The sequence below is a fragment of the Natrix helvetica genome (assembly GCF_964273705.1).
Source record: "Natrix helvetica genome assembly, chromosome: 1".
Taxonomy (NCBI): Eukaryota; Metazoa; Chordata; class Lepidosauria; order Squamata; family Natricidae; genus Natrix; species Natrix helvetica.
The window spans coordinates 202506579-202531979 of record NC_138548.1 but is presented as its reverse complement, the minus strand read 5'-3'; the positions used below and the strand labels follow the sequence as shown (position 1 = coordinate 202531979).

At 43.9% G+C, this 25401-nt stretch overlaps 2 protein-coding genes across 2 annotated transcripts; one reads left to right on the top strand and one right to left on the bottom strand.

The window, feature by feature from the left end:
• Window positions 1-202: 202 nt before the first annotated feature.
• LOC309388022 (organic solute transporter subunit alpha-like) lies at window positions 203-16201 on the top strand (the record flags this gene model as incomplete). Its single annotated transcript, XM_081944987.1, is given in 8 exon segments — window positions 203-235; window positions 238-328; window positions 663-814; window positions 1474-1547; window positions 10593-10748; window positions 10850-10961; window positions 13011-13263; window positions 15597-16201. Coding segments are annotated over 8 exon segments (1305 nt in total). The 3' UTR covers window positions 16031-16201.
• Window positions 16202-16390: 189 nt separating this feature from the next.
• Window positions 16391-25354, bottom strand: FTSJ1 (FtsJ RNA 2'-O-methyltransferase 1). Its single transcript, XM_081945001.1, has 10 exons — window positions 25050-25354; window positions 24098-24167; window positions 23893-23995; window positions 23660-23738; window positions 23481-23533; window positions 23107-23160; window positions 22319-22421; window positions 20395-20478; window positions 18708-18811; window positions 16391-18100 (listed from the first exon to the last, which is right to left on the bottom strand). Exons 1-10 carry the CDS (start codon window positions 25168-25170, stop codon window positions 17900-17902), a joined length of 972 nt encoding a protein of 323 aa, XP_081801127.1. The 5' UTR covers window positions 25171-25354; the 3' UTR covers window positions 16391-17899.
• Window positions 25355-25401: the final 47 nt, after the last annotated feature.

Here is a 25401-nt window from a genome sequence, read left to right as displayed (position 1 = left end):
TGAGAACCACTGTTCTAGAAGAAACTCCAAGCCTGATAGCAGTGTATTCTACTACAGATTCATACTGCTAAAATATTAGGACTGTAACAGTTTTTAATCTATCGGATGCATTCAGGAACTCATGGCAGGTGAGGAAAGCTGGACTTGGCCCCGTTGCCAAGACACCGACCTTACCCTGTGTCAATGATTAATTCAGTGACTAATGATGAGAAAGGAGGAAGTCATTGGCTGGGGAGTGGTACCTGTCCCAGTGAGAAGAAAATGGCGCGTGACCCAAACTGCTCCCTTATCAGCGATCAATTGCCTCTGTCATCCGAGATCTTCCAAGGTGAGGATGGGGAATTTGTGGAAAGCTGCAAGCCGGACAAGTTGAGGTTCTGGTAATGAAGGGTGAAAGATGGAGAGAAGGCAGAACAAAGGCATCATTCAAAGTTCCCCATAGTTTAGCCTCATAGATAGAGTTTTGCTGATGATAGCCAAGTAAAATGGGAGCATTCTGCTCAATGCAAAGTCTCTCCATTATGAGAGCAAGCTTGCTATATGACATTTTTTTGGATTAAAAGGGAGGGAATTCAATAAAATATGACTTCCAACAGGAATTAGGAATGAAGATTAGAATCTAGTCTTCATCTCTCCAAACCACATTTGCCTGTCTCCCACAGTTATGAAGGCTCAGATCTGGATTTTCTTAATCCCAGTATTCCTGGGTCTTGTGCAAGTTGGCCTATTTCTGGAACAAACAGGCTTCTTCTTACGACATGGCAAGAGTTCCCATCGCACCAGCGTTTTGCTTTGGATCCTGGGAGTTTATCCGGTAAGAATGGAGAGGACCACCACCACTAAGCATCGTACAAAGGAAGGCTTGCAAAGCTCACTGAACTCCTCCATAAAATAGTTGGTTTTTAGTAAATCTGAGGCAGCTGCTACAAGCAAGCTCCCATTTTAAGTAGGACTGCAGCAAAGCATTGCTCAAGATTACTCCTCGTAATTTCTTCAAAGAAAAACGTGGTTATGACACATACATATAGGCCTTACATTCAGGCCACGATTCAGGTCTTGTGATAGATCATTGACAGCCACTTCTTTACAAAGCCACACCAGTTGCTACTGGAAGATAGAATGATGGCCTTTGCTTATAGCAACAAAAATCATCACGAAAGATTTTTCTTTCAGGGGCAGCTAGATCTGAGCTCTAAATGTAACAATCCTTCACTTGGGATTTGGGAAAATATACATCTCAGAATACCAGTGGGTCAAACTGGACAGTGAAAATATCACACTATGGGGAAATAAAATGTGTAAATTCTGCCTAGATGTTCGATCATCTCTTGTGGGTGGAGCAATAATAAAAAAAGAAGAGTATTTAGTCGTAATCTTGGGAATGATAGATAGAGTGCATAGGAATACTTGTAGCTAGCTATGGACAAATTAGAATTTAAAAGGTACAAATCTATGTCTATTCTTTTCAAACAGGTATTCAACCTCACCTCCCTCATCTGTTTGTACATCCCTCGGGCTTCCTTTGTCTGTAACTTTGTTGCTTCTATGTAAGTTTCTCTGCATGGGGACAACGGAGCGGGGGGGGGAGGGGAGGAATGCAGCAAACTCCAACTGTACCACAATTTCTGCTCCAGCTCATCAAAGGACTTGCTGTACTAGCAGCTTTCACCCTTGAAAATAGATGCAAAGAGTTTCAGCATTCTAACTGCAGGCATTGAATTATGCTGTGTTGGTTATCTGAGCTAGGCCTTGTAGTGCTCCGAATTTCACTCTTAATCCTTTAGAGCCCTGATGGCGAACCTACGGCACGTGTGCCACAGGTGGCACGCAGAGCCATTTGTCAGGGCATGCGAGGCGTTGCCCTGTCAGGTGGCCAGCGCACATGCACGCGCTGGCCAGCTGACTTCAACCTTATTTTGAGGCCATTTTTTGCCCTCCAGAAGCTTCTGGAGTACAAAAAACTGGCCCTATGGGCAAACCGGAAGTTCAGGAATGGACTTCCGGTTTGCTCGTAGAGCCAGTTTTAGTCCTCCGGAGGCTTCAGGAGGCTTCCCTGAAGACTCCAGAGGGCAAAAAATGACCCTACGAGCAAACCGAGGGCCTCAGAGGGGGCAGGGGGGGCTGTTTTCACCTTCCCCAGGTCCTATAAAGCCTCTGGAGCCTGGGGAGGGTGAAAAAAGCACGTCAAAAATGTGGGGGGAGTATTGGTCATGTGTGCTTGCGCACTGAGGTCGTGCGCATAGCATTATGGGTGTGGCATACCCATGCACGATCCCCCCTGCACTCCCCCCACTTTTGGTACACAAGCCAAAAAATGTTCGCCATCATTGCTTTAGAGCAAAAGCAGGAAACTGAATCCAAACAGGCTTTAGATTCTCAATCCTTTCTCCTGCACCCTTTGTATATTGGAAAATGTGGAGGGAAATATCTCTTCCTCTCCCTGAAGCCCTATCTGTTGTCCAGCGCATGGAAATTGCCATCTGCATAAAGAAAAACTCTGTCTTTGACGATCAAACTATCTTCCTAGATTCTGACAGAATAAGCAAGTTGGAAGAAACTATGCAGGTCTTCTAGTCTAACCCCCTGCTCAAGCAGGAAAACCTATACCAGTGGTGGGCAACCTTTTTTTTCAACTGAGCCAAATCTCGCCAAAACCACGATTGAAATTTATTTTGAGAGCCACATTTTTAAAACCGAAAATACATAGGATGGTACACTGTTTTTAGTTTCAATAAGTTTTTATTGAGAATATTCTGCATGCAAGTATCCACATAGGTCGGGAGGATACAAATAACACAACTAATAAAACAAAAACTTTAGAACGATATTATTTATCGATAACGTTAAATTCCGTAAAATTTGCCTTACAATGTAGAGAAAATTACATCCTGACAATGACTGACAAAGTCACAACCACTAATGTGAACATTGGCCTTGCATTTCCTTGGATAGTTTGAGTAAGTCAGGTTTGTATGTTGTTGTTTTTAATTTCATCTCTCTCTCCCACTTTCTTTCTTTTTTTCTTTTTCTTTCTCTCTCTCTCTCTCTGGCTCTTTGTCTCTCTCTCCCTCCCTCCCTCTCTCTCTCTCCCTCTGTCATTTTCTCTGGGTGTCTATCTCTCTCTCTCTCTCTCTGTATCTCTGTCTCTCTCTCCTCCTTCCCCCATCTCTGTCACTCTGTGTGTGTGTGTGTGTGTCTGTCTGTCTGTCTCTCACTCACTCACTCTGTGTGTGTGTGTGTCTGTCTCTGTCTCTCCCTCTGTCCTATGACTGCAGAATGCTGCAAAATACCATAAATGCAAGCCAGTTGTTGAGTGTTTCAAATGTGATTGGAACACTCAACAAGGTGACCACAGTGTGTGTGTGTGTGTGAGTGAGTGAGACAGACAGACAGACAGAGAGAGAGAGAGAGGAACAGAGAGAGGGAGTGAGAGAGGGAATCAGAGAGAGACTGACAGAGTCTGACAGAATCAGAGAGGTACTTTTAATTACCTGGCAGTGGCGTTTTGCCTTGGGGGGCTCCTCAGAATATCCCAAGACTTCGGAGGGAAGCTTACAGCCCCTTTCCCAACTGGGCCTTCCTCCCTCGGAACGCTTCAGAGGGAAGCTTCTGCAAAAGCCCGGGCGACTGCAGAAGCTTCCGTCCGAAGCGTTCCGAGGGAGGAAGGGCCAGTTGGGAAAGGGGCTTTGCTCCTGCTCTGGGCTGTAATTGCGCCTATGTTTTCCACGGCGTGGAGCAGCTGCGCAATTACAGAGGCTAGCTGCAGAGTCCTGACTTTTGGGGCGGCCGCCCGAGAGGAGGGAGGGGAGCGGGCGCCCGGCACACAGAAGAGCCGCATTAAAGTGTGTAAAGAGCCGCATGTGGCTCATGAGCCGCGGCTTGCCGACCACTGACCTATACCATTTCAGACAAATGGTATATATATATGTGTGTGTGTGTGTTTGTATATATATGTTTTTATTTTTTAAAACAAATATAAACAAACAAAACACGTAACATAAAAACATATATACATATATACATATATACATACATACACACACACACACACACACACACACACACACACACACACACACACACACATATATATATATATATATATATATATATATATATATATATATATATATATATGTATTTGTGTTACAACCCCTGGTATGACTAAATATGGGAGGAAGGTCACTACTCCCTCTTTCTGTCCTTCGGCTTATCACAAAGACCATGCAGGCAGAAAACCATATTTTTATTTTTACTGTTGCCTTTTTATATTTGTGTTGTAATTGTACTGATAAATAAATAAAGGGAGACTAGGATAGATCTATTTCGAGCTAATTAGCTCTCATCAGCTAGCCATACCCTTACTGGGATTAGAATGTTTTTTATATATATTTTCATATATATGTTTTTATTTTTTAAAACAAATATAAACAAACAAAACACGTAACATAAAAACATCTTCAATTCCGTACAGTGTGTCGATTGGTTACAAAGTTTTTGTGCATCCTTTCCATAATCATCCCTTAAATTTTATATAAAGTCACGTATTGTCAATCAAGTATATTTGTATACATTATTATTATAGTACTTCATATGTTTGACTGTCACTATTATTTCTTCATTTTAAACAAGGTATTCTAAATATCGGTTCATTTATATTATAATAATTCATTACATCATCTTCAACATATCCAATAATAAGTATTTTTTTTTATATCCTATTTTAAATCGTTCTCTTATTTTGGTGTTGGTAACATTCTCTAATAAATTTTCAATTCCATATTATTTTTTTTAATCTTACCACTAATTAAATAGATCCCATGTCCTATAAAATTGTTTATCTTCTTGTTCTTTAATTGCATATGTCAACTTACTCATTTTTGCATATTCCATTGTTCATATCATCAATCTAATATATATGCATACAGTTATGATAACTAAACATTCATTAAATATAGCTATTATTACATCCTTTTTATGTGAAGCATACTAAATTTAAAGTAGATTTATGACATTTCATTAAATCATCTTGGACTCATCCAATGGTGTTATATCTTTGTGTTCTATTCTATATAGAATTGTTTATCTTTTATTAAAAAAAGGCTTTTCCACATCATCTCCATGGTCCTCATTTACAACTTATGTAAAATTCCATATATCAATCTAGTATATATAAATGCATTATTATTATTATTATTAATCATTTATTTGACTATAACTATTATTACTTTGTCTTATACATAATACTCAAAGTTTAACTAAGTTTAACTTAATTTTATTGTGACATTTCATTTCATCATCCTGTATCCTTCCAGTAGTAGTGTAATCCAACATCTCTTGTCATTTGTAAAATCCAGTGACGTGCAGTCAGGGGAGGCAGGGGAGGTGGAGCCTCACCACTCTCATCATGAAAATAAAAAAGAATTACTCCAGGAAGCCATGAAAGTGGCTGGGAGAGGCGCGCGGCTTGGTTTAGCCTCCCTGGACATCTCAGCAGCAGCCCCAAGTGTGCCGATCTCGCCATTTTTTACATCGGGCGAGCCCAGGATCCTTGCAAGGGGAATGGGACGTGTGCAGGAGGCTCCTCAGCTCCAGCCTCAATCAGCGCAGCCGCGGTCCCCTTCATCTTGCCTCAGGAAGGAGGGGAATGGGACCACGTGTGCAGGGGAAGGGGATCGCGGCTCTGCTAATCTGAGGCTGTGCGCTGAGGAGCCTCCTGCACACGTGGTCCCATTCCCCTTGCAAGGATCCCGGGCTCGCCCAATGCAAAAAATGCCTGGGTACCGTGTTTCCCCGAAAATACAACCTGTCCCGTGCTCACTGACCTAGCGTTATCCTGAAAGCGCCAAGTTACAGGAGCCGGGGGTGGGGGGAGCGCTCACATTGCTTGCCGCCTTCGGTATACCACTAGGTTGGCGAGTGGCGTTCTGTCCGGCCAGAGGGGAGAGTTGCCGGGCGGCTGCTCTCTTGTGAACTGGCTCCCGAAGAGCCGGGCACAGCCTCAGGGGCGAAGCAGCCATGAGGTAACTATGCTCATGAGCAGCTGCCCGGCAAATCCCCTCTCCAGCTGGGAAAAGCGCCATTCACTGACCTGAGCAGCCGCCCGGCAAATCCCCTCTCCAGCCGGGAAAAGCGCCATTCACCAAGCCCTTGCGCAGCTCTCCCAGGCCACCGCCGCTGGCTGCCGCCGCCCACCACCGCCCACCACCGCCCGCCGCCGCCCCGCTCCGCTCCGCACATAACTTCCAAACTCCAAAACTTCCAGCATCGCCCGCTCTAGGAGTGCTCTCTATGGTGGGCCGGCTGCTGGAAGACTCTCCGGAAAACTCTCTGTCCGGCAGCCGGCCCACCATAGAGAGCACTCCTAGAGCGGCCGATGCTGGAAGTTTTGGAGTTTGGAAGTTATGCGCGGAGCGGAGCGGGGCAGCGGCGGGCAGCGGCGGGCAGCAGCAGCCAGCGGCGGTGGCCTGGGAGAGCTGCGCAAGGGCTTGGTGAATGGCGCTTTTCCCGGCTGGAGAGGGGATTTGTGGGGCGGCTGCTCAGGTCAGTGAATGGCGCTTTTCCCGGCTGGAGAGGGGATTTGCGGGGCGGCTGCTCAGGTCAGTGAATGGCGCTTTTCCTGGCTGGAGAGGGGATTTGCGGGGCGGCTGCTCAGGTCAGTGAATGGCGCTTTTCCCGGCTGGAGAGGGGATTTGCTGGGCGGCTGCTCATGAGCATAGTTACCTCATGGCTGCTTCGCCCCTGAGGCTGTGCCCGGCTCTTCGGGAGCCAGTTCACAAGAGAGCAGCCGCCCGGCAACTGTCCCCTCTGGCCGGACAGAATGCCACTCCCCAACCTAGCGGTATACCGAAGGCGGCAAGCAACGTGAGCGCTCCCCCCAACCCCAGCTCCTGTAACTTGGCGCTTTCGGGATAACGCTAGGTCAGTGAGCACGGGACAGGTTGTATTTTCTGGGAAACACGGTACCCAGGCATTTTTTGCATCGGGTGAGCCCGGGATCCTTGCAAGGGGAATGGGACCACGTGTGCAGGCGGCTCCTCAGCGCACAGCCTCAGATTAGCAGAGCCGCGATCCCCTTCCCCTGCACACGTGGTCCCATTCCCCTCCTTCCTGAGGCAAGATGAAGGGGACCGCGGCTGCGCTGATTGAGGCTGGAGCTGAAGAAACTTCTCCGTTTGGGCTGCGCCCCTGCGATCGGAGCAACCACGTGGTTTGATGACGTCACCAGCCTCACCAGTCATAAACGTCACCGCACGTCACTGGTAAAATCTGTATTCTAGCTGTTTTCTTGATAAGTCTTATGCGAACTTCTCTTGGCAACTTGTTCATTGCATAGTTTGTAAAGACTCGAAACCCTCCAACTGTTCCTTTCACCAGCTTGCCTTTGGTTATCACTGGTGCTTCTGCCAAAGATACTCCCATTGTTTCTGCCAAATTTTCTGCCCTTTCTTCATCTATGTTTTGAAGCATGAGATAGAGATCCAGCTCCTCTATCTCTCCTTTCAGTATTCCATACGTATTATTTCCCTCCACTCTCGGTTTGCTGTCAGTATCAACAATTTTCTTGTCACTTTGTTCATATTTCTCTGCAATTTTTTGAGCTCTATCTTCAAGTTTCATCATTGTTTCATCAATATCCTCAACCCTCCATTCTTTCTGTTCTTTGTTCTATAATCCCCCAATTCTTTTCAATTCTTTCTATCCTTATTAGGACTTTTTGAATTTCTAGCATAATTTTTTGCAAAGTTATTTCCTCTTCTTCTTCATATTGCCTCATTTTCCAGATTGTAAACACTGCCACTAGGACATCCAAGGCCTTTCACTAGGTTTCAAATAAATTCACTATAATCTTTCAAGTCAAGGCTTTCTCTTTACTGCAGTCTAGCTACTGATAATATTCCAGAAGGGCACCTGTGTTAACAAACTGTACTCTTCCTACTATTTTTTCAATAAATAAATTCTGAAGCCTTGAAGCATGAGATATATGTCAAATATCTATAAAAATTTTTCCAAGCCTCCAGCCTCTAAAAAAAATGGTTAAAAATGACAATCCTGCCGTGCGTTAAGAAAAGATAAGAAAGGAATCCTTACTCCACAAATACAAAAAATGCGAAAAAATAGAAGAAGAAGGGGGAAAAAAGACCAGTCCAATTTAAAAAGTAAGAGGCATTCGTAAAAATTTCATCCATAAAGAGGAAACAAAATTAAAGAAAAAAAGATAACACAATAGTCTTAATTCAGGCTAATCCACCGCTTGCTCTCTTCTGTCTTCAATTTTAACTTTACTCTTTTTTTGGGTGTTCCCTAAAAGTAAAATTTATCTCACCAATTCTGACACACTCTCTCTCCTGCTAAGCTTCCATTCAGGGGTCTGTCCCAACCTTATGCAGCTTAAAAATGGCTGCTTCTGTTGTAGCCGGCAAAAAGAGCTTTGTCCTGGCTCGATCAGGGACTTTGCTATGTCCCTGAGATCAGCAGAACATGCTCTTTTCTATCACTGTCTCTTTGGGATGGTTTAGGTCCAAAAGGACCATCCAGCAACAGAGAGATCAACAGCAATCCTGGAGCTCCAAGATTGCATGTTGTGTTGTAGCGACGTCAGCCCCATCTCTCCTCCTTGGGTAGCCTTCTTGAAGTATGTATTTCCCCCAGCAGAAGCTATTGTGAGAATTCTGGATGGCACCCAGTTAAGAAAAGGCTGGTCTCAGTGTAGTGTTTGCAAGTATTGCCTCTCTTTGCCTTTCTTTGGGCCATGGAGTGGAAGCAGTGGACTTCTGCAAGTGAAACTTACTTGGCCAACCTAGCAGGCCAAATAAGCCTTGGAAAGTAATGATTCTCCAGTCCTAGTCATGGGAAGCCTTTTCCAACCTTACCTCTTCCTGACAGCTCCCATCACATTTAACTAAATCACTCCTGGTTGTTATTGCCCATCACACCTGGAGAGTGCCATGTCTATCTATTAGTCTGCAACTGGGGGAGCAGAGGTGGTATTCAGCAGGTTCTGACCAGTTCTGGAGAACCAATAGCGGAAATCTTGAGTAGTTTGGAGAACGGGTAAATACCACCTCTGACTGGCCCCGCCCCCATCTATTCGATGCCTCCCGAGTCCCAGCTGATTGGGAGGGAATGGGGATTTTGCAGTAACCTTCCCCTGGAGTGCGTTGGGAATGGAGATTTTACAGTATCCTTCCCCTGCCATGCCTACCAAGTCACGCCCACTAAGCCACACCCACAGAACCAGTAGTAAAATTTTTTGAATCCCACCACTGTGAGAGAGGGATTGTAACCCATCATAATATTATTAATGCGGGCTAAGCCTTGAATGGGTTTATATTACAGAATAGAAATCATGCTCCAAATAGATGCTTGCGTTAAAGGTGATTCTGCTCCTGAGAAAGCTGGAAGCCTCTGTTCTCAAGAAGAGAGAGAAAAAGGAGCTGCTTCATGACAAGGGCAACTATTTGTCCACAATCCAAATTTTGCATCTTTTAACCGACGGGGGCTCTTCGGGCTCTCCAAAATAATAGTTGGTTTATTGATGTTACTGTTGCACCCACTGATTTGCTGCAAGTTCATATTGAAACTCAGTAACCGTAGAATTTTCTGAGTGAGTCCTGTACCTATTGAAGAGACTCTCTGATCACTGAGACTTGGGACCAGAGGCCTTCAAAGAACTCACAACGGCTACATTTCCAAATCAAAAAGGGATATGGGGTAAAATTTTCTTTTCCTAGCAAACTCAGTTGTGTTAAAACTTGGGTGAGGAAGGTGGCTATGTGTGCAAATTCATGCATTAATATATGTGTAGTTATCTAACTTACGTGCAGTGGAAATATTCATCATTTATTTGCTTGTTTGTTTGTCAAACATGTAAAAGATAACAAGTATAGGTATGAACATAATCACGAACAAAGGAAGATAAATGGGGACAGTAAGACAGGGAAGGTATGTAGGGAAGGTATGCACACCTCCTTAAGAATGGGGTGAGCCCTGACATCTTAGTGCCTGTAGCCCTTTGGGGTCAAAACAGGTTGTTTACTGTATTTTTGCTGAAGATGCTTGAGACTTCCCACATGGAAAGCATCTGCTCTCTAACTGAACAACAATCCTTTTGCTTTTTGTTTAAGATACATAACAATAAAATGTATGGCTGGGCCATTTAGATGATAGGGTCTCATTCCTTTGCCATATGAGTGTCTTTCTTACCCTATGCACACAGATGCAAAAGATGTATGTGGATCAATTCCCTTGAAATTAGTAATTGGGTCTCAAATTGACATCCCAGTATTTTAGTCTTCATTGGAGACCATGTGTTATAGGTCTCTCTTAGCCTTGAAAATAGCCATAGGAGTAGAAATCATAGAGTTGCACCCCAACTCTCAGTTTGCCTTATCAATCTTCCTGATAATGATTGCTTGTTGGTTGTATTTCCTGTTTTCCAAATGGGCAGGCTTGTCTCTGACAGTTGAAAATAAACATTCTATATTTCAGTTTGGTATCCCAGGGAAGCTAAACAGGCCACTCAGATCTCCTCTCCTCCACCTCCTAGCTGGTGTACTTTTTATGCAGTGTTCCTATTCTTATTGCTGCAGCTACCACTCCATCACCCTTTGGAAGTTCCTTGCATTGATCCGGGACTTCTTTGGTGGCTCAGAACGCATGGTCCAGCAACTGGCCGGACAGCAGGTTTCTCCAAATCCTTTCCCGTGCTGCTGCTGCTGCTGCCTCCCTGAGATTCCTGCCAATCGGTAAGAGCCATTTTGAACCTCCCTTACTTTCCCGCCTCTTTATAACCTAGCAAATCGCTCTTTGCCCTTCTTCTCTCCGTCTCCCTCCCCTATCCCGGCAGACCAAACTTGCGATGTATGACTGTGGCAGTGTATCAGCTCTCCCTCATCCGGACCATCCTCTTCTTCATCACCCTTATCCTCTGGACGGATGATGAATACGACTACGGTGCTGTGAGTAATCTGGCTAAAATTCATAGATAGTGAGCAAAAAAAGAGATAACTCCTGCAAGCTAGAGAATGGTCTAGAGCAGTGTTTCTCAACCTTGTCAACTTGAAGATGTCTGGACTTCAACTCCCAGAATTCCCCAGCCAGCCAGGTCATTTTAAGCGTTCCGAAGGCTTCAGGGACCGTCCGGAGGCTTCCCTGACGCCTTCGGAGTGCTTAAAACGACCCTCCAAGCAAACTGGAAGTCACTTCTGGTTTGCTCGGAGGATCCTTTAGAGCGCTCCGAAGGCTTCAGGGACCGTCCGGATGGTCCTGAAGCCTTCAGAGTGCTTAAAACGACCCTCCAAGCAAACCGGAAGTCACTTCCGGTTTGCTCCGAGGGTCGTTTTAAGCGTTCCGAAGGCTTCAGGGACCGTCCGGAGGCTTCCCTGACGCCTTTGGAGCACTTAAAACGACCCTCCAAGCAACTTCCGGTTTGCTCGGAGGGTCATTTTAAGCGTTCCGAAGGCTTCAGGGAAGCCTCCAGACGGTCCCTGAAGCCTCTGGAGGGCCTCCGGGGGGGCAGGGGAGGCTCTTTTCGCCCTCCCCAGGCTCCTATAAAGCCTCTGGAGTCTGGGGAGGGCAAAAAAAGCATGTAAAAATGGGGGGGTCGCATGTTGTGCACGCATGTGCACTGGGGGGGTCGCGCATTGCATTATGGGTGCGGCACACTCGCACTCGACCCCCCTGCGCTCCCCCCACTTGTGGCACGTGAGCCAAAAAAGGTTCACCATTGCTGGTCTAGACCCTAGAGCCGTGATGGCAAACCTATGGCATGCATGACCAAAGTGGCATGTGAAGCCATATTGCCTGCATGCGTGGCCTTGGTAGTTTGTCTTCTGGGTATCTGATGTGCATGCGCATGGGACGATCAGCTATTTGCGCATGCAGCAGTGCCGAAAACTGGTGTGCGTATGTGCACTGGGCAGCTGATTGTCGGGTGCGTATGAGCACTAGAACCTGGAAGTTCAGCTTTTCCGGAGCACGATCCCTTTGTGCGTGCAGCAGTCCCAAAAACCTCCCTGTGCATTTGCACCAGCCAGCGGGTGCGTGCGACATTTCCGTGTGACCTTTTCGGCACTTGATGCCAAAAACATTCACCCTCACTTCTCTAGAGGCTTTTTCCAGAGATATTTTCTTGGGTGGGTGGAAGTAATTTATCTTACATGTTTGGTTGATAGATATTTCCATTGGATTGAGGTGACTGGAATGAACACAGGATTACATCTTGTGGAGCAATGAAGCTTGTCTTGGTTATCACCAAGATTTGGCTAAAGTAAACAAATCAGCCCGAGATCAGCTAAACTTCTATATAATGGAAATATATTGATGATGTTATGGATAATGGCTGTCTCATTGTGAAAGTAATGTGGAATGCAACAAAATGCCACACTATAGTGTGTGAGGCTCCTTTTCAGGTTTCTCCATTGCATCCCTTCCTGTATTATTAGTAAATTTGCATCCCAATGTCATTAAAGACGCATATCCCTCACTGAACTTTTTCTTCTACTCCCTGGCAAGTAATCCAAAGAGAGTGAAGAAGAAAGGACCCTAAAGGCTCAAGTATTTAGCTCCAGTAAAAAGCTAAAGGAAATGAAACAAATCCTTCCTTAGGATGGTGGATCTTCTGCTTTGATATATTATAGAGTTTTGGAAGAAACCAATACTTTTAATAGTCTTAGCATGTTGAAAAGCAGAAGTCTTTTCTCATAGAATCACTGTAGCACAATATCCTAGTGTTGCTCTAGAGCAGTGTTTCTCAAACTTGGTGACTTTAAGTCCTGTGGACTTCAACTCCCAGAATTCCCCAGCCAGCTGGCTGGGGGATTCTGGGAGTTGAAGTCCACAGGACTTAAAGTCACCAAGTTTGAGAAACACTGCTCTAGAGAGATAATGTTTCTTGAGCGGAAAGATTTTCGGCATGCCTTTCTTGCCAAAGATTAAAATCAATTGACGCGTGTCTGTGGGACACAATAGAGAAGACCCTTAGTGTCGTGATTTTTTTTATCTTCCAGGTGGGCTACACCAATCCCAATTCCTACATCAATGTCATTATAGCCATCTCCACCTTCCTCTCCTTCTATGGCTATTTGCTATTTTACAAGGCCACCAAGCCAGCCCTTGACGGCTACAACCTGCGCTACAAGTTTGTCTGCATCATTCTGGTTCTTGTCGTTTGCGGGCTGCAGAGTGGAATCGTGGAAACGATGGGAGCCTTAGGGGCCATTCCTTGCAGCCCATCTCTCTCACCTGTTACCCGTTCCCAAAGTAAGTCATCTCCATGAGGCACAGTGGGGTTTACAAGTGGAACAGCTGGACTTAGAGATGTCTTTCTGACGATACGGCAGCAAATAACCAGCAAAGACTTTGGGAAGTGGCCGGTTAAGATTTTTAGCAAGAGTGTTTTCTCTGTACCTTCTCTAATCTAGCTGGTTGTACTGTAGGGTTTTTTTCCCCTTAGCAGTTGAAAAATGAGGAACCTAAACATACATACATACATTTATTAAATTTGTATGCCATCCATTTCATTATCAAGTGACTCTGGGCAGTTTAAGGTAAAGGTTCCCCTTGCACATATGTGCTAGTCGTTCCTGACTCTAGGGGGCGGTGCTCATCTCCGTTTCAAAGCCGAAGAGCCAGCGCTGTCTGAAGACGTCTCTGTCGTCATGTGACCGGCATGACTAAACACTGAAGGCGCATGGAACGCTGTTACCTTCCCACCAAAGGTGGTTCCTATTTTTCTACTTCCATTTTTAACGTGCTTTCGAACTGCTAGGTTGGCAGAAGCTGAGACAAGTAACGGGAGCTCACTTCGTTACGTGGTGCTAGGGATTCGAACCGCCGACCTTTCAGATTGACAAGCTCAGCGTCTTAGCCATGGAGCCACCGCATCGGGTCAGCTTACATCATCATAAAAAAACAATAAAATAAAAACATTAAGACCTTAGAAATGTTAAAGGTTAAAATTAACAAAAATTGGGTAAACTAGGAACCAGTACATGATCAAGATGGAGCTGGGATCTTCCTAGTCCGCTTAACTACCTCCAGCATGGAATACTCCCATCAGACCCCCAAAAGTCATTGACACAGCCAGGTTTTGAGGCCCTTTCAGAAGGTACCAGGGACTGGTTCCGTGGAGAATGGTTTTTTCACAGGCAGGGTGGGTGGGTGGACTAGTTTCACACGTTGCCTGCATCCCATGTGTCTGAATGGGGTTTCACTCACTTGTGTGGCCTGGTTTCTGGCAGGCCACGGACTGGCACTGGTCTGTGGCTCGGGGTTGAGGAACCCTGGCCTAGAGGGTGGGAGCGGATCTCATTTCCATCGACACAATGTTCCTGTGGGTGGGAGCCATGGCAGAAAAGGTTCCTTGACTGACGTGATCTACCACAGGCCTCTTCTGCTGGAGTCAGTGGACGGGCCCATCCCATTGAGATGAAGGGGGAGGGGAGGGGGTATAGCATCTGTATGAGATTTACATTGTATGGTGGGGGGGGTTAAAAGGGGGAAAATTTGTTTGTATAAAACTTTTTCAATTAAAAAAAAGAGATGAGATGGTTCCACAGGTAGCCAGGTCCCATGCCGTTAAGGGTTTTAAAGGTAATAACCAAAACCATTAATTGCACCCAGACGCACACTGGGAGCCACTCAGCTTACACAATAATGGTGTTTCATGGGCCAACTTAGGAGACCCTAGGACTGTCCATGCAGCTGCATTGTGTCAATTGTAGCTTCTCTAAGGGTAGCCCCACATAGAGCAGATTACAGTAGTCCAGTAGACATGAGCAAGAAAAAAAAACTTGGGAACAGTAGCTGATGAGCCTGGCTTTGAAGCACAGGTACAATGAAGCGTGACTTCCTTGCCTGAAGGTAGGTGCACCTTCCCAGCGACTTTGTTTTCTGCAGCGGCAGAGGTAGCAGCAATGTGCCACCTTCTGTGCTAGCTGGAGTTAGCTGTTGTACCCTGGAGTTGCAGAAAAGGAGCCTGAACGCTTGACTCTGCCCCTTTCCAAAGATTATGCCGCGCCTCCCCCATAATGAATAGTTCAAGAGTGCAGCGGAAGGTCTCGTTGCAGTATTGAGTGAATGTATATAATGCCCTTTTTTGCAGAATTTGTTGTAGCTTTATTTCTTCTATAAAAAGAGGCATTCTGGAAAGCAATAAAGCCCTTTCTGTTTTCCTTAGGCATTGCCCATACATTTTCAATAATACTTTTGTGGCTACCTTTACAAAAAGGAAGCTCACTTGCACACATTGACCCTTTTCAGGATTTGTGCAAAATCAAAATACGTAGACCGTATTTCCTCTACCTGATTTCTTCTAGTCGTCTGTTTATGTGCCTAGGGCGGGGGTCCCCAACCCTTGGTCTGTGGACCGGTACCGGGTCGCTGCATGCCAAAAACCAGGCCGTGGAAACAAGTGATGCCCTATCTGCAGAATGAAGGCAGTGTGTGAAACCACACCCCTTCTGGTCCGCGGAAAAATCTCTCTCCATGGAACCAGTCCCTGGTGCCCAAAAGATTGGGGGTCACTATCATAGTCAATTGGGACATTGTTTCTGTAGGCTACTGATCTTCCTATTTCTCTTTTAACTTTCCAGTGATCTACTACTATGCTTTGGCCATTGAGATGTTCTTTATTGGCATATTTGCTCATTATTCTTTCCGAAGAATCGAACCCTCCATGGAAGCTGAGCAGGTCGTTCACCATCAAGCCTCCCAGACTCAGGAAGGCCCATCTGGTCGTTGCAGCCCCGCTGATGGTGTATCTATGGAGGGAACAAACCCTGGTTACCTCTGTGATGAGGCTTTTTGTACGATTGAACATTCTCCCCTGGACCACTTTGATTTCATTGTCAAGGAGCCTGTGAACAGACAACAGCAAAGCTGGGGACCTGGCTGCCAGAGAGGGGGAGCCCCGAGGACAGAGGGACTTAAGTTAAGCCTACAACAAACGGGAATTGAAGCATCAAATGAAATCCAAATCCAGTCCCATGTTAAGAAAATGGAAGCCAATGGAGCCTCTGCTGTATAGCCGCCATCTTTAAAGAACAGAGACACAGCGAGAGCTGAATCCTGAAGAATGCATAATGTCAAGGCATCCAGACTGGTGTGGAGGGATACTGAACTTCAGGTATGACCAGGCAAGACCTGTGTGCAGATAAGCTCAGAAATATAATTTTGTGGGAGATTTTAGTGCTTCTGCATTAGGTGGAGAACCTTTGTTCTAGCCGTGGCTAAACTGCTTCAGGGTGTATTGTGAAGACCTGTTGAGAAAATAGAACCATTGTTCTGTTCCTCCGTAACAACCCTGTATATTTTTCCTTTTCCTCTTTCCAGAAGCCTAACTTACTTTCTTGGGAAGAACTTTTCCAGTGACGCAGGAAATTAGGGTGAACGCCCCCACCCCTTGTTCAACATTACAACTCTGTTTGTAGTACTCACTAAGCTAAAATATGGTTGGCTACTTTACGGTGTCATGCATCATACAAACCCGGAGACTATAATTAGATTAGGATTCAGCACTCTGGGAAAATCTAGAAACTTGGATTCAATCTGAAGACTATACTTTCATATGTGCTTTCTTTAAGAGAAAAAACTGGCAAACAGTCCACGGTCGGTGTAATGAAACTGGAAAAAAATTAAAACAGGCTGAACAGAGAAATTAGGAACATCTGATCAATTCACGAAGAATGTTGCTGATTAAAGGTCTCTTGTCATAGGCCACTCTGAGTATCTTCCTGGAACGTGTCAAATTACTTAATCTAAGAAAGTCCCGTTTATAGCTATACAAAAATTTCAGGAGGGGGATAGGGAAAGGAGAAATGTCGGCAGTCATGTACTGGAGAAAGCACTGAAGAAATGATAAAATTGTATTAAAATGTTGCAGTATAAGAACAGAGGAATTTCCTAGGCTTTTTGAGCAATAAAATAGTAAAAGGTGTGAACTAAACAGGAATTAAGTTATTATCTTTTAAATAACAGCAAGCTCATGAGCAGTTTTTCTCCTAGAACTGACATTCTATGAGCATTCAAGTTACCCATTATCTCACTTTAGAACAGAGATGACAAAGATGCTGAGGCTCTGTATAACGGTTTAAATGCTAACCTGCCAAGGTTTCAATTACCTCAAGAGGCTTATTACTGTCTGGAATGAAACTACACTCCCTTCCTTCACTTTCAGTATCTATGATTGAATTAAAGAGCCCTGCAAAAACACCCCATCTCTTGTGGTTGCTTCATTTGCCACCCTCTTGCAGATCTGGGGGTGGGAGTGGAGCAGTGGTGAAATTCAGCCGATTCTATCAGATTTGGGCGAACCGGTAGCAGTGGGGGCGAGAGGCTCCGCCTGGACATAATCACATCCCATTTTTGATGCTCTGTGCATGCACGGAAGGTGGCACGCGTGAGCATGCAGTCACACTTGCGAGCCGGCAGCAAAGGTAAGTTGATTTCACTCCTGGAGTGGAGCAAACTGAAAAAGGGACGCAGAAGAAGTGACCGTAGTTTCAACCATTACAAGTTCTCCCCTTTGGAAAGGGGGAAAAAAAGGTAGAAATGAGGAGGAAAGAGACAGCCTCTCAAGCTGCTCTCGAACAGCCAGGTTGACTAACGCAACAGCCCTGCATGAGAGCCCCGGCCAATCTCTGCTACAGGCAGTCTGCTCCTGGATAGCCAGGTTGTCTAGGATTATGTGTATACATTGGAGGGGCAGAGTTCCTTTGCATTTCAGTGTGACTCCAAAGGCTTTTGATAGTACCCATGGTCCCTGAGAACATGCCCCCTCAAAGTTCCAACTCTGAAGACAAGCCCATCCTTCCCACTTTTGCCCCTCAGAAGATAAAATGTAGTCTTTCAACCCAGCACAGGGTTACATTTTTCTCTTGCTCGTCCTGTGATGACGTTAGACTGACAGCTCCTCCAGGGCATCTGCGACCTCAGTCTCTAGAGGAACATTTGAAGCCCCTTGCTCTGGCAGCTGAGAGTGGGACCCTTGTTCCTTGGTAAGGAGGTTGTGTTTCTTTAAGAAGCAGGCTTCTTCGTAGGCAGGACGGATGGGCGGCTGGGTCGGGGGCACGTAGGTATATTCCTTCTCAGGATCCAGCTGACCCAATGGAAGAAAGAGAAAGGCTTACATTAGCTTTTATTTGGAACCTGCCCCTGGTTGGAACACCAGATCCCCAACATTTCTTCTTTTTGAATGCAATACTACAGGCTACTTCTGCTGATCACCGGCTGCCAGTAGTTTGGCAGTTCAAATCTCACCAGCTGAAGATTGACTCAACCTTCCATCCTTCCAAGGTGGGTAAAATGAGGACCCAGATTGTTGGGGGCAAAAGGCTGACTCTGTAAACCGCTTAGAGAGGGCTGTGAAGCACTGTGAAGCGGTATATAAGTCTAAGGGCTATTGCTATTTTCAGCTTTCTCTCCACCTGCTCTCCGCCTGCTCTCAGTTCTGGATTCAAAACTTTGCACCAATTGTGGCCCCCTTGCTGGAGAAACGGGTTGCAACTACTACTCCCGAAGCTGGCCAAAGAATGGGATCTGCATCTATCCATTCAAACAGGGCAAACCTGCTGCTTAGTTGTCGGGTTTGAATTTTTCACAAATTCAAAACTCAGCAAGTCTGGTTCATGTGAAAATGATTTTGGATGAGCCATCTCTGCTTATTTCTAGATCACCTGCTACACCAGCAGGACACCGAGCTTTACCTGTAGCGGGTAGGTCCGATCAGAATCGTAAGCACTAAGATCGCCACAAGCCAGGAAAGGGACAATGACCCGATTGGGACCCTCCAGCTGATTAAAATTCACATCTGTAGTGGAGAGATTTCATAAAAGCAAGATGACAGTTATTGCCTGCAACAAGACCTCCTCCTAGGTATTGGCGTCACCTAAATATTCTTAGATTTGTTTTACTTGTGCTTCTCTTCCACAATTAAGTTTCATGCAATGCAGAATTTTTTTTAGGAAGGTTCATTTTTAGGGCAGAGGTAGTTTTTGTGGCTGTTTGTGTTCTGAGATTTGTTCAAAGAAACAATAAACAAATTTCCCTCCTCCTCCTCACCTCTAACACTAACTTCTCATATTTGTCTATGCATACCCTTTAACTAGGCAAAATGGCGCGTCACTGGGCAACAAATTTTTGACCAAGGTACCTTGAATGGGCTAACTTACAAAATATGTTCAAAATCCAGAACCCATGACTCCTATGGAATTAAAATGTGGCAAATGTTATAAAACATTTTTATGATGGTAATATAAAATGTCATGAAACGTTTCCTATGGTCAACTCCTGTGCTATACACTGTGCTATACACTCCTGTGCTTGACTGTGCTATGCAATTTAACACGGGTTCCTTTCAAGGCAGAAACACTCTGAATATCTCTAAATCTGGGGAATCTGGGAAGGAAATATCTCTGAACAATGACCCAATGGATCACAGGCTGTCTAGTTTTCTCTAAAAGTTGAGGGTAGTTTACATTAAACTGCATTATAAACTAGGCCAGTGATGGCTAACCTTTTCCACTCAGAGTGCCCAAAGAGTACGTGCACGCAATTGCAAGCACATGTGCAAGCCCGAACCCCCAAAATGCAATGCGCGCACACACACATGCGCACAACCCCCTGCATGCGCACAACCCTTTGCTCGTGCCCCCACCCGCGCATGCAATCCCCCCGCACGCCCCCCGCCCCATGTGTGGCAGAAACTCAAAGACCAGCTGGCCAGCAGAAGCGCGCACACGGTGGAGCTGAACTGGAGTGATTCTTCGCGTGCTGTCAGAGGTAGCGCATGCCATAGGTTCGCCATTACGGATCTAGGCTTACAATTAAGGTCTGGGCAGCAAAAATTGCCCAGGTGTAGCTCTTGCTGGTTGGAAACAGCAAAATTGAGCCATTATAATTTGCCTTCTGGTTCCTCCATTAAAGACAGTTCGAGACGCTTCCTTCTTTCACCAACGATTCTTTCCTTCCTTTCCTTGACCTTCTAAGTTTCTCAAGAGGTTTCAACTGATTTCAAGAGCAGGTACCAAACAAGTTCTGCTTGCAGTTGCTGCTCAGAGATCCCTGAGAAAAAGGATAGCAGTCTAAGACTCTAAGCTCCTCCTTAATTCCCAGCAGCAGCAATTTCATCAAGGACAATACAGCCAAGGTCATCTAGGCCAACCTCTTTCCAATGCAGGAAATCAATTAGCATTGCATCCCAGATAGATGGACATCCACCTTCTACTTAGAAGCTAGTAGGGAATGAAAATCTGCTATTTCTCAAGACAATAGCATCACTTACAATTCCCTACAAATAACTTAAACCATTCACCCACTTCTTTCAGCATCCTTCTCCCACATTTCCCAGCATATCACCGTCAACAATACCCTCTTCCCTTCAAGGTTTCTTACCATAGCAATGATCCAATAAGGGATTGGACATGTTTGGCACATAACCTTCAGGGGGACTGTAGTTTCGGCAAACAGCAAAGGCTTCTGAAAAAGGAAAGGAAGTTAAAGCTTTGGATACCTCTTCGTCAGTCCTCTGCAGTTCCCTCAATTAAGTCACGGAAGAGGGCAAACAACCTACCGCTATCTGCCTCAAATAAGGTTACACTCTACAACTGAAGTTATATATATACTGTACATTCATAGACCAAACTCTCACTGGATAGTACAATAGCCAAGAAAAAAAATACAGGGAAAATTGGGCTTTGCTGGAAATGTTTGTCGTGGGATTTTTCAGAGCAGAATAGGCTGACTTGAGGATCGGCAAGAAAGGGAACCTTGCTGTTCTTACAATGCATAGGAGACTCACTAATGGGTCCAGACATAGGCTACCTCCTACATTTCTATGGGTTATCCTCTTAACTCAGATTCTTTGACACATAGGAATTAGGCGTAAAGCTACAGAAGTCAGATGCAACGGTAACACTAAATGGTAACTCTATAAATTATATGTAAAAGTAAATGAAAAAATATACGTCTTAGAAATATAATGAAACGTCACAGATAAAATTTTGTGGGAGTTTTTTGTATTGAAGCAAACAGGATTTCACCAAAGTCACTGAATCAAACCCAGAAAAACTATTCAGAAACTAAAGGATACAGAATACTCGAAAAAAGAATTATATGTTTTCCATTCAGAACTCAATGCCAATATCATTTGTTTGCATTTAAGATCTCAGGATGTACCCTATGTTTTCTTCTATACCCACAACATACTTTTTATTTTTATTTTAGAAGAACAAAGAGGAAGAAAAAATATGTCTGGTTAATGGGTAATATAAATATGTAGTTAGGAGAAATTCATAGATTGTTTATAGCATGAAGATGGCATCCTCCTTCTAGAGATGCTCAGTCTTTCAACTATTTGCCTGGAAATAGATGGATGTTTATTTTGAGACGAAAACTAGGATTTTATTAAAAGTTTTCAAAAGAGCAATAAAAATAATACAATTTAAAAAAGGACAAAAGTGCAAGAAAGTAAGAAAAGCAAAATAAATAGTTCCTCCCATTATGACCTCCCATCCTCTACAATTTTTCACCTCCTCTTAAACTAATATAAAACTCTTTATCCCAGAACTTGTTTCTTAACAATAACCAAGTAACTTCATCTCCAATCAGATTATCTGCAAAACATCCAGAGCTCTAAAATAGTAGCATTAATGAACATATATAAACAATCCATATCTTAACTCTTCTGTAATAAAATCCCATTTAAAAGGCATAAGATGGTCTGGATATCTTTACACAAATAAAATTAAAAAATCAAAGTTTAACTCGACAGACTATTTCTCTTTATGAAACACAAGCTCCAACATATAATATTTTCCTCATTATAAATACCAATACTTCCAAAAAAGCCTATTCCAAATAGCAACTTATCCAATTGAAATAAACATTCTACATCTCAACTATAAACTACAACCAAATCAACATGTGTATTTATGAATCCCAATATCCCAATATAAACAAAAGACTGAGATTTAGCATAACAAAGAAAAATAGTTCCTCCTTTAAAAAAACGTTCACCAAACTTTCTTACTTTGAATAAAAAGATGGTTAAATGCAAAGCCAGATTAATTGCTATAAAGTTTAGATACATAAAGTAACTATAGTGAAACAAACTTTAACACCTTATTAAATATAAGCAAGTCCAATATATCACGTTTTTCCAGTTATGATATCAATGAATCCAAAAAGAGCCACCCAAAGTAATAACATATCCATGATTCAAGCTTTCCAATTCTGTCAAATTTGATGCACGATTCCCCATGAACCAAGAATGGTCAATATGCATGCAGGAAGCATCATGTAAGAAACTGCTACTCACCAATGCTAGAGTTGCGACTACTTCGGGGTTTGGCACATGTCACATCAGGGAAGAATATTTTCAACTGGGAATAGAGAAGAGTGACATCCTTCCCTCGGAATATCTGAAATGGGAGAACAAAATGCTATTTTATGTCTGGATTATCTGCCCTGTTACACTATAACAGAAACTACAGAAACTGAATGAGAAGTTGTTAGGGGTATAATGAATCTAGGAGTATCAGATGCAGAAAGAGAAATCCAGGGCATCTCTAAAAGAAATGCAACCTCTTGGCTAGGTGCAGTAACTTAGTACTTCTAGTAGTAATCCCAGTCTGAAATTCAAGATCACCAACCCATCAATTACAATGCAAATGACAAAACTGAAACTTTCAGAGATCTTCTGTCAACAACAGAAGTAATATAATGTAACTCTATTGGTGACCAACAGCTCCCAACAGTCCAAGATAGCATGAGAAAATATGTTTGCACATGATTTAAAGTCCTATCAGTGTTACTTTGCTAGCCAAGGTTTGGAAGTACCTACTATTCCCCGGATCGTTGCTGAAATAGGTGAAATCCACCGTGATCAGACTGTGGTAGGATTCAGTCCTGCAGTTGCTCAGCAGATTCAGACCTGCAGTTGCTCACTGAATCCTACCACAGTTGCTTCAGCACTGAATAACTTAGTTCTTTAAAGCAAGAACTGGTATTGGAAAACTACTATTTGCTGAGCTACTGGGTACAAGCAGGCTTGTATAAGTAGAACTGCTTTGCTATATCCAATGATTCTTTGTCTGCATGGCTCACCTTAGCTACAAATGTCCCCCCTTTCTTTAGGACATGCGTAGTGATGTTCAAGGCCTGGATAAAAGAGGGAGAAAAAACGTTAGCGGGATGGCTAATTCAGATGAAGTATTTTTTAAAAAAGAATCTTAAGGAAAAATAATCTTTATTGCCTTGTTATAGCATTTTTATAGCATTTGCAGAATAACTTCTACTCTGATTTCGCAATCGTCTTTTTAAGTACAGTTCTAGGGTCTGCTGATGTTTCTGTGGCGAGCTACCACGATCTCATAGTACTTTGGAAAAGAAGAAATTTAGAAAAAAAAAAACCCTCCCACACCACCTCATGTGGTTTGCTTTGGTTATCAGACATGGGAATAAAATTAGAATATACATACAGCAAGCAATAGCTGGGCTTGAATGTACTCATCTATATCATGGAGTCCAGTCACTGAAAGAACAAAGGAAACATTCATTAAGGCTAGCAAATGCAGCTTCTCCCCCCCCCCCCCCCCAAGAAAACAGATGTCAGGCTGCCAAATTTGGCAATCCCTGATAAGACTGGATTGAGATTTACCATCAGGGGCTCCATCACATACAACCAAGTCGGCTGGTTGCCCCTCAAAATGATGAATGATTTCCTGAGCTGTTGAAACCTAGAAAGAGAAGAGGAGGAGGAGAGGAACCATGGGAGGTTATTGTTTTTTAAAAAAATAATAATAATAACTGGGCTCATATTCTGCCCTGAGATAGGAGATGGGAGCAGAACATGGGGTTATTTCCTATATGGCTTTATTAGACAACATGTACCTTGGTGATATCTCCTTGGATTTGAATGACTCCTGGCAATGGAGCCATGGCTTGCAAATCTACTGCCACTATTTTGATATCTGCATTTTTAGGATCTTCTCCTCTGCAGAAAGGGAAAGGGGAGAAAGTAGGATGATGATGATGATGCTCTTTCCCTGAGAGGCATTAACCCTCCACCCCACAGAAGGTCAAATGGTTTCCTTACTTGAGCTTTCGGCTCAGAACTTGACTCCAGCTACCAGGTGCTGCACAGAGATCCACGGCCCGGGAGACCCCTGGAAAGTGCAAAAGAAGAAATCATGGCATGATTGCAATACAACTGTCAGGAGGAAAATCACAAGACATAGCTTCCGCTTGGTCTTCTTGACACAAAGTACACTTTGTAAAAAAATTTGGAAATATTTGCAAAAAAAAAAAAAAACTAAACAATTTGCAAAATTTTATTTTAAAACATTTGCAAAAATTCCAGAAGTCTTATCTCTGCCTCCCAAATAGTATTATTTTTTCTGCGAACAAGTAGCATTCTGCACATGTTCAGTGGTAATATTACTTTCTTGGATAGCTTGCTTCTTTCAAGGTAATCATCACAATGTATGAGGTTGAAGGCACAAGCTCATAAATCTTGAAACATAAGGACTGTTTGATAAGCTATATATATATGCTGTCTTCTGTAGCAATCTTAACTCCCTGAAATTTAGGATCAACAGCACATGGGAAAGCCATTTTTCTTTTAATGGAAAGATACTCATGTTTATAGAGTTACAGTTAAATGTTTGGAGATCCAAGTTCAAATCCCTACTTGACCATTCCTGGATGACTTTGGGTCAGTTACTATCTCTCAGTCCAGCTTACTGCCAGGACTATTGTGAAGATAATGTGGAGAAGATCATGTATGATTCTTATGTTCTTGAAAGACAGACAATAGCTGGAAGTATTAAACAAATCCCTTTTACAGGTTCGTGGGATAAGGCAAACCATGGATCTAAAATGTGTCCTTTCAGATGTACTCATACATATCTTCCAATGCAGCCCCTTCAAAGTGCCGGTGGTGGCTGGAATTATACTGTAGTACGATACATCTGGAAAACAGCTGCTTTCAACCTACGTGTCAGTCACACAACTCATGACGTAACCTGCAAGCCCATTTTCTCCCCCACCTTGAAATAAGTGATATTCCTCATCCAGCTGCAGAAGTTTGAATGCGCTGCGAGCTCGCCACCCTTCTTCCTTGGCCAGACGGTAGTAAATGTCGCGTTTGTCTTTGGAGGAGCGTCCCATCTTGCCTTAGGTGTAGCTGGTGACTGCGGTAGCTCTTAAAACACCTTCGGATTCCGAATGTAACTGACACACACACAACGGGCGTCACCGAAAACGCAACCCCCGCGCTCTTGCCGCAAAGCTCCGACACAGCTGCAACAAGTTATCCGGCGAAGGAGTTGACTGTATCCCGCTGCATTCTGGGAGTGTTTTTTTTAAAGCGTAATTCTCTCGGGTTTCCTAGCGCTGAAG

Coding starts and splice junctions, on each gene's coding strand:
- FTSJ1 (XM_081945001.1), bottom strand. CDS start 25,170: ATGGGACGCTCCTCCAAAGACAAACGCGACATTTACTACCGTCTGGCC. Junction 23,739..23,892: donor TCCAAGGAGATATCACCAAG/GTACATGTTGTC, acceptor TTCTCTTTCTAG/GTTTCAACAGCTCAGGAAAT. Junction 18,812..20,394: donor CTTATTGGATCATTGCTATG/GTAAGAAACCTT, acceptor TCTCCACTACAG/ATGTGAATTTTAATCAGCTG.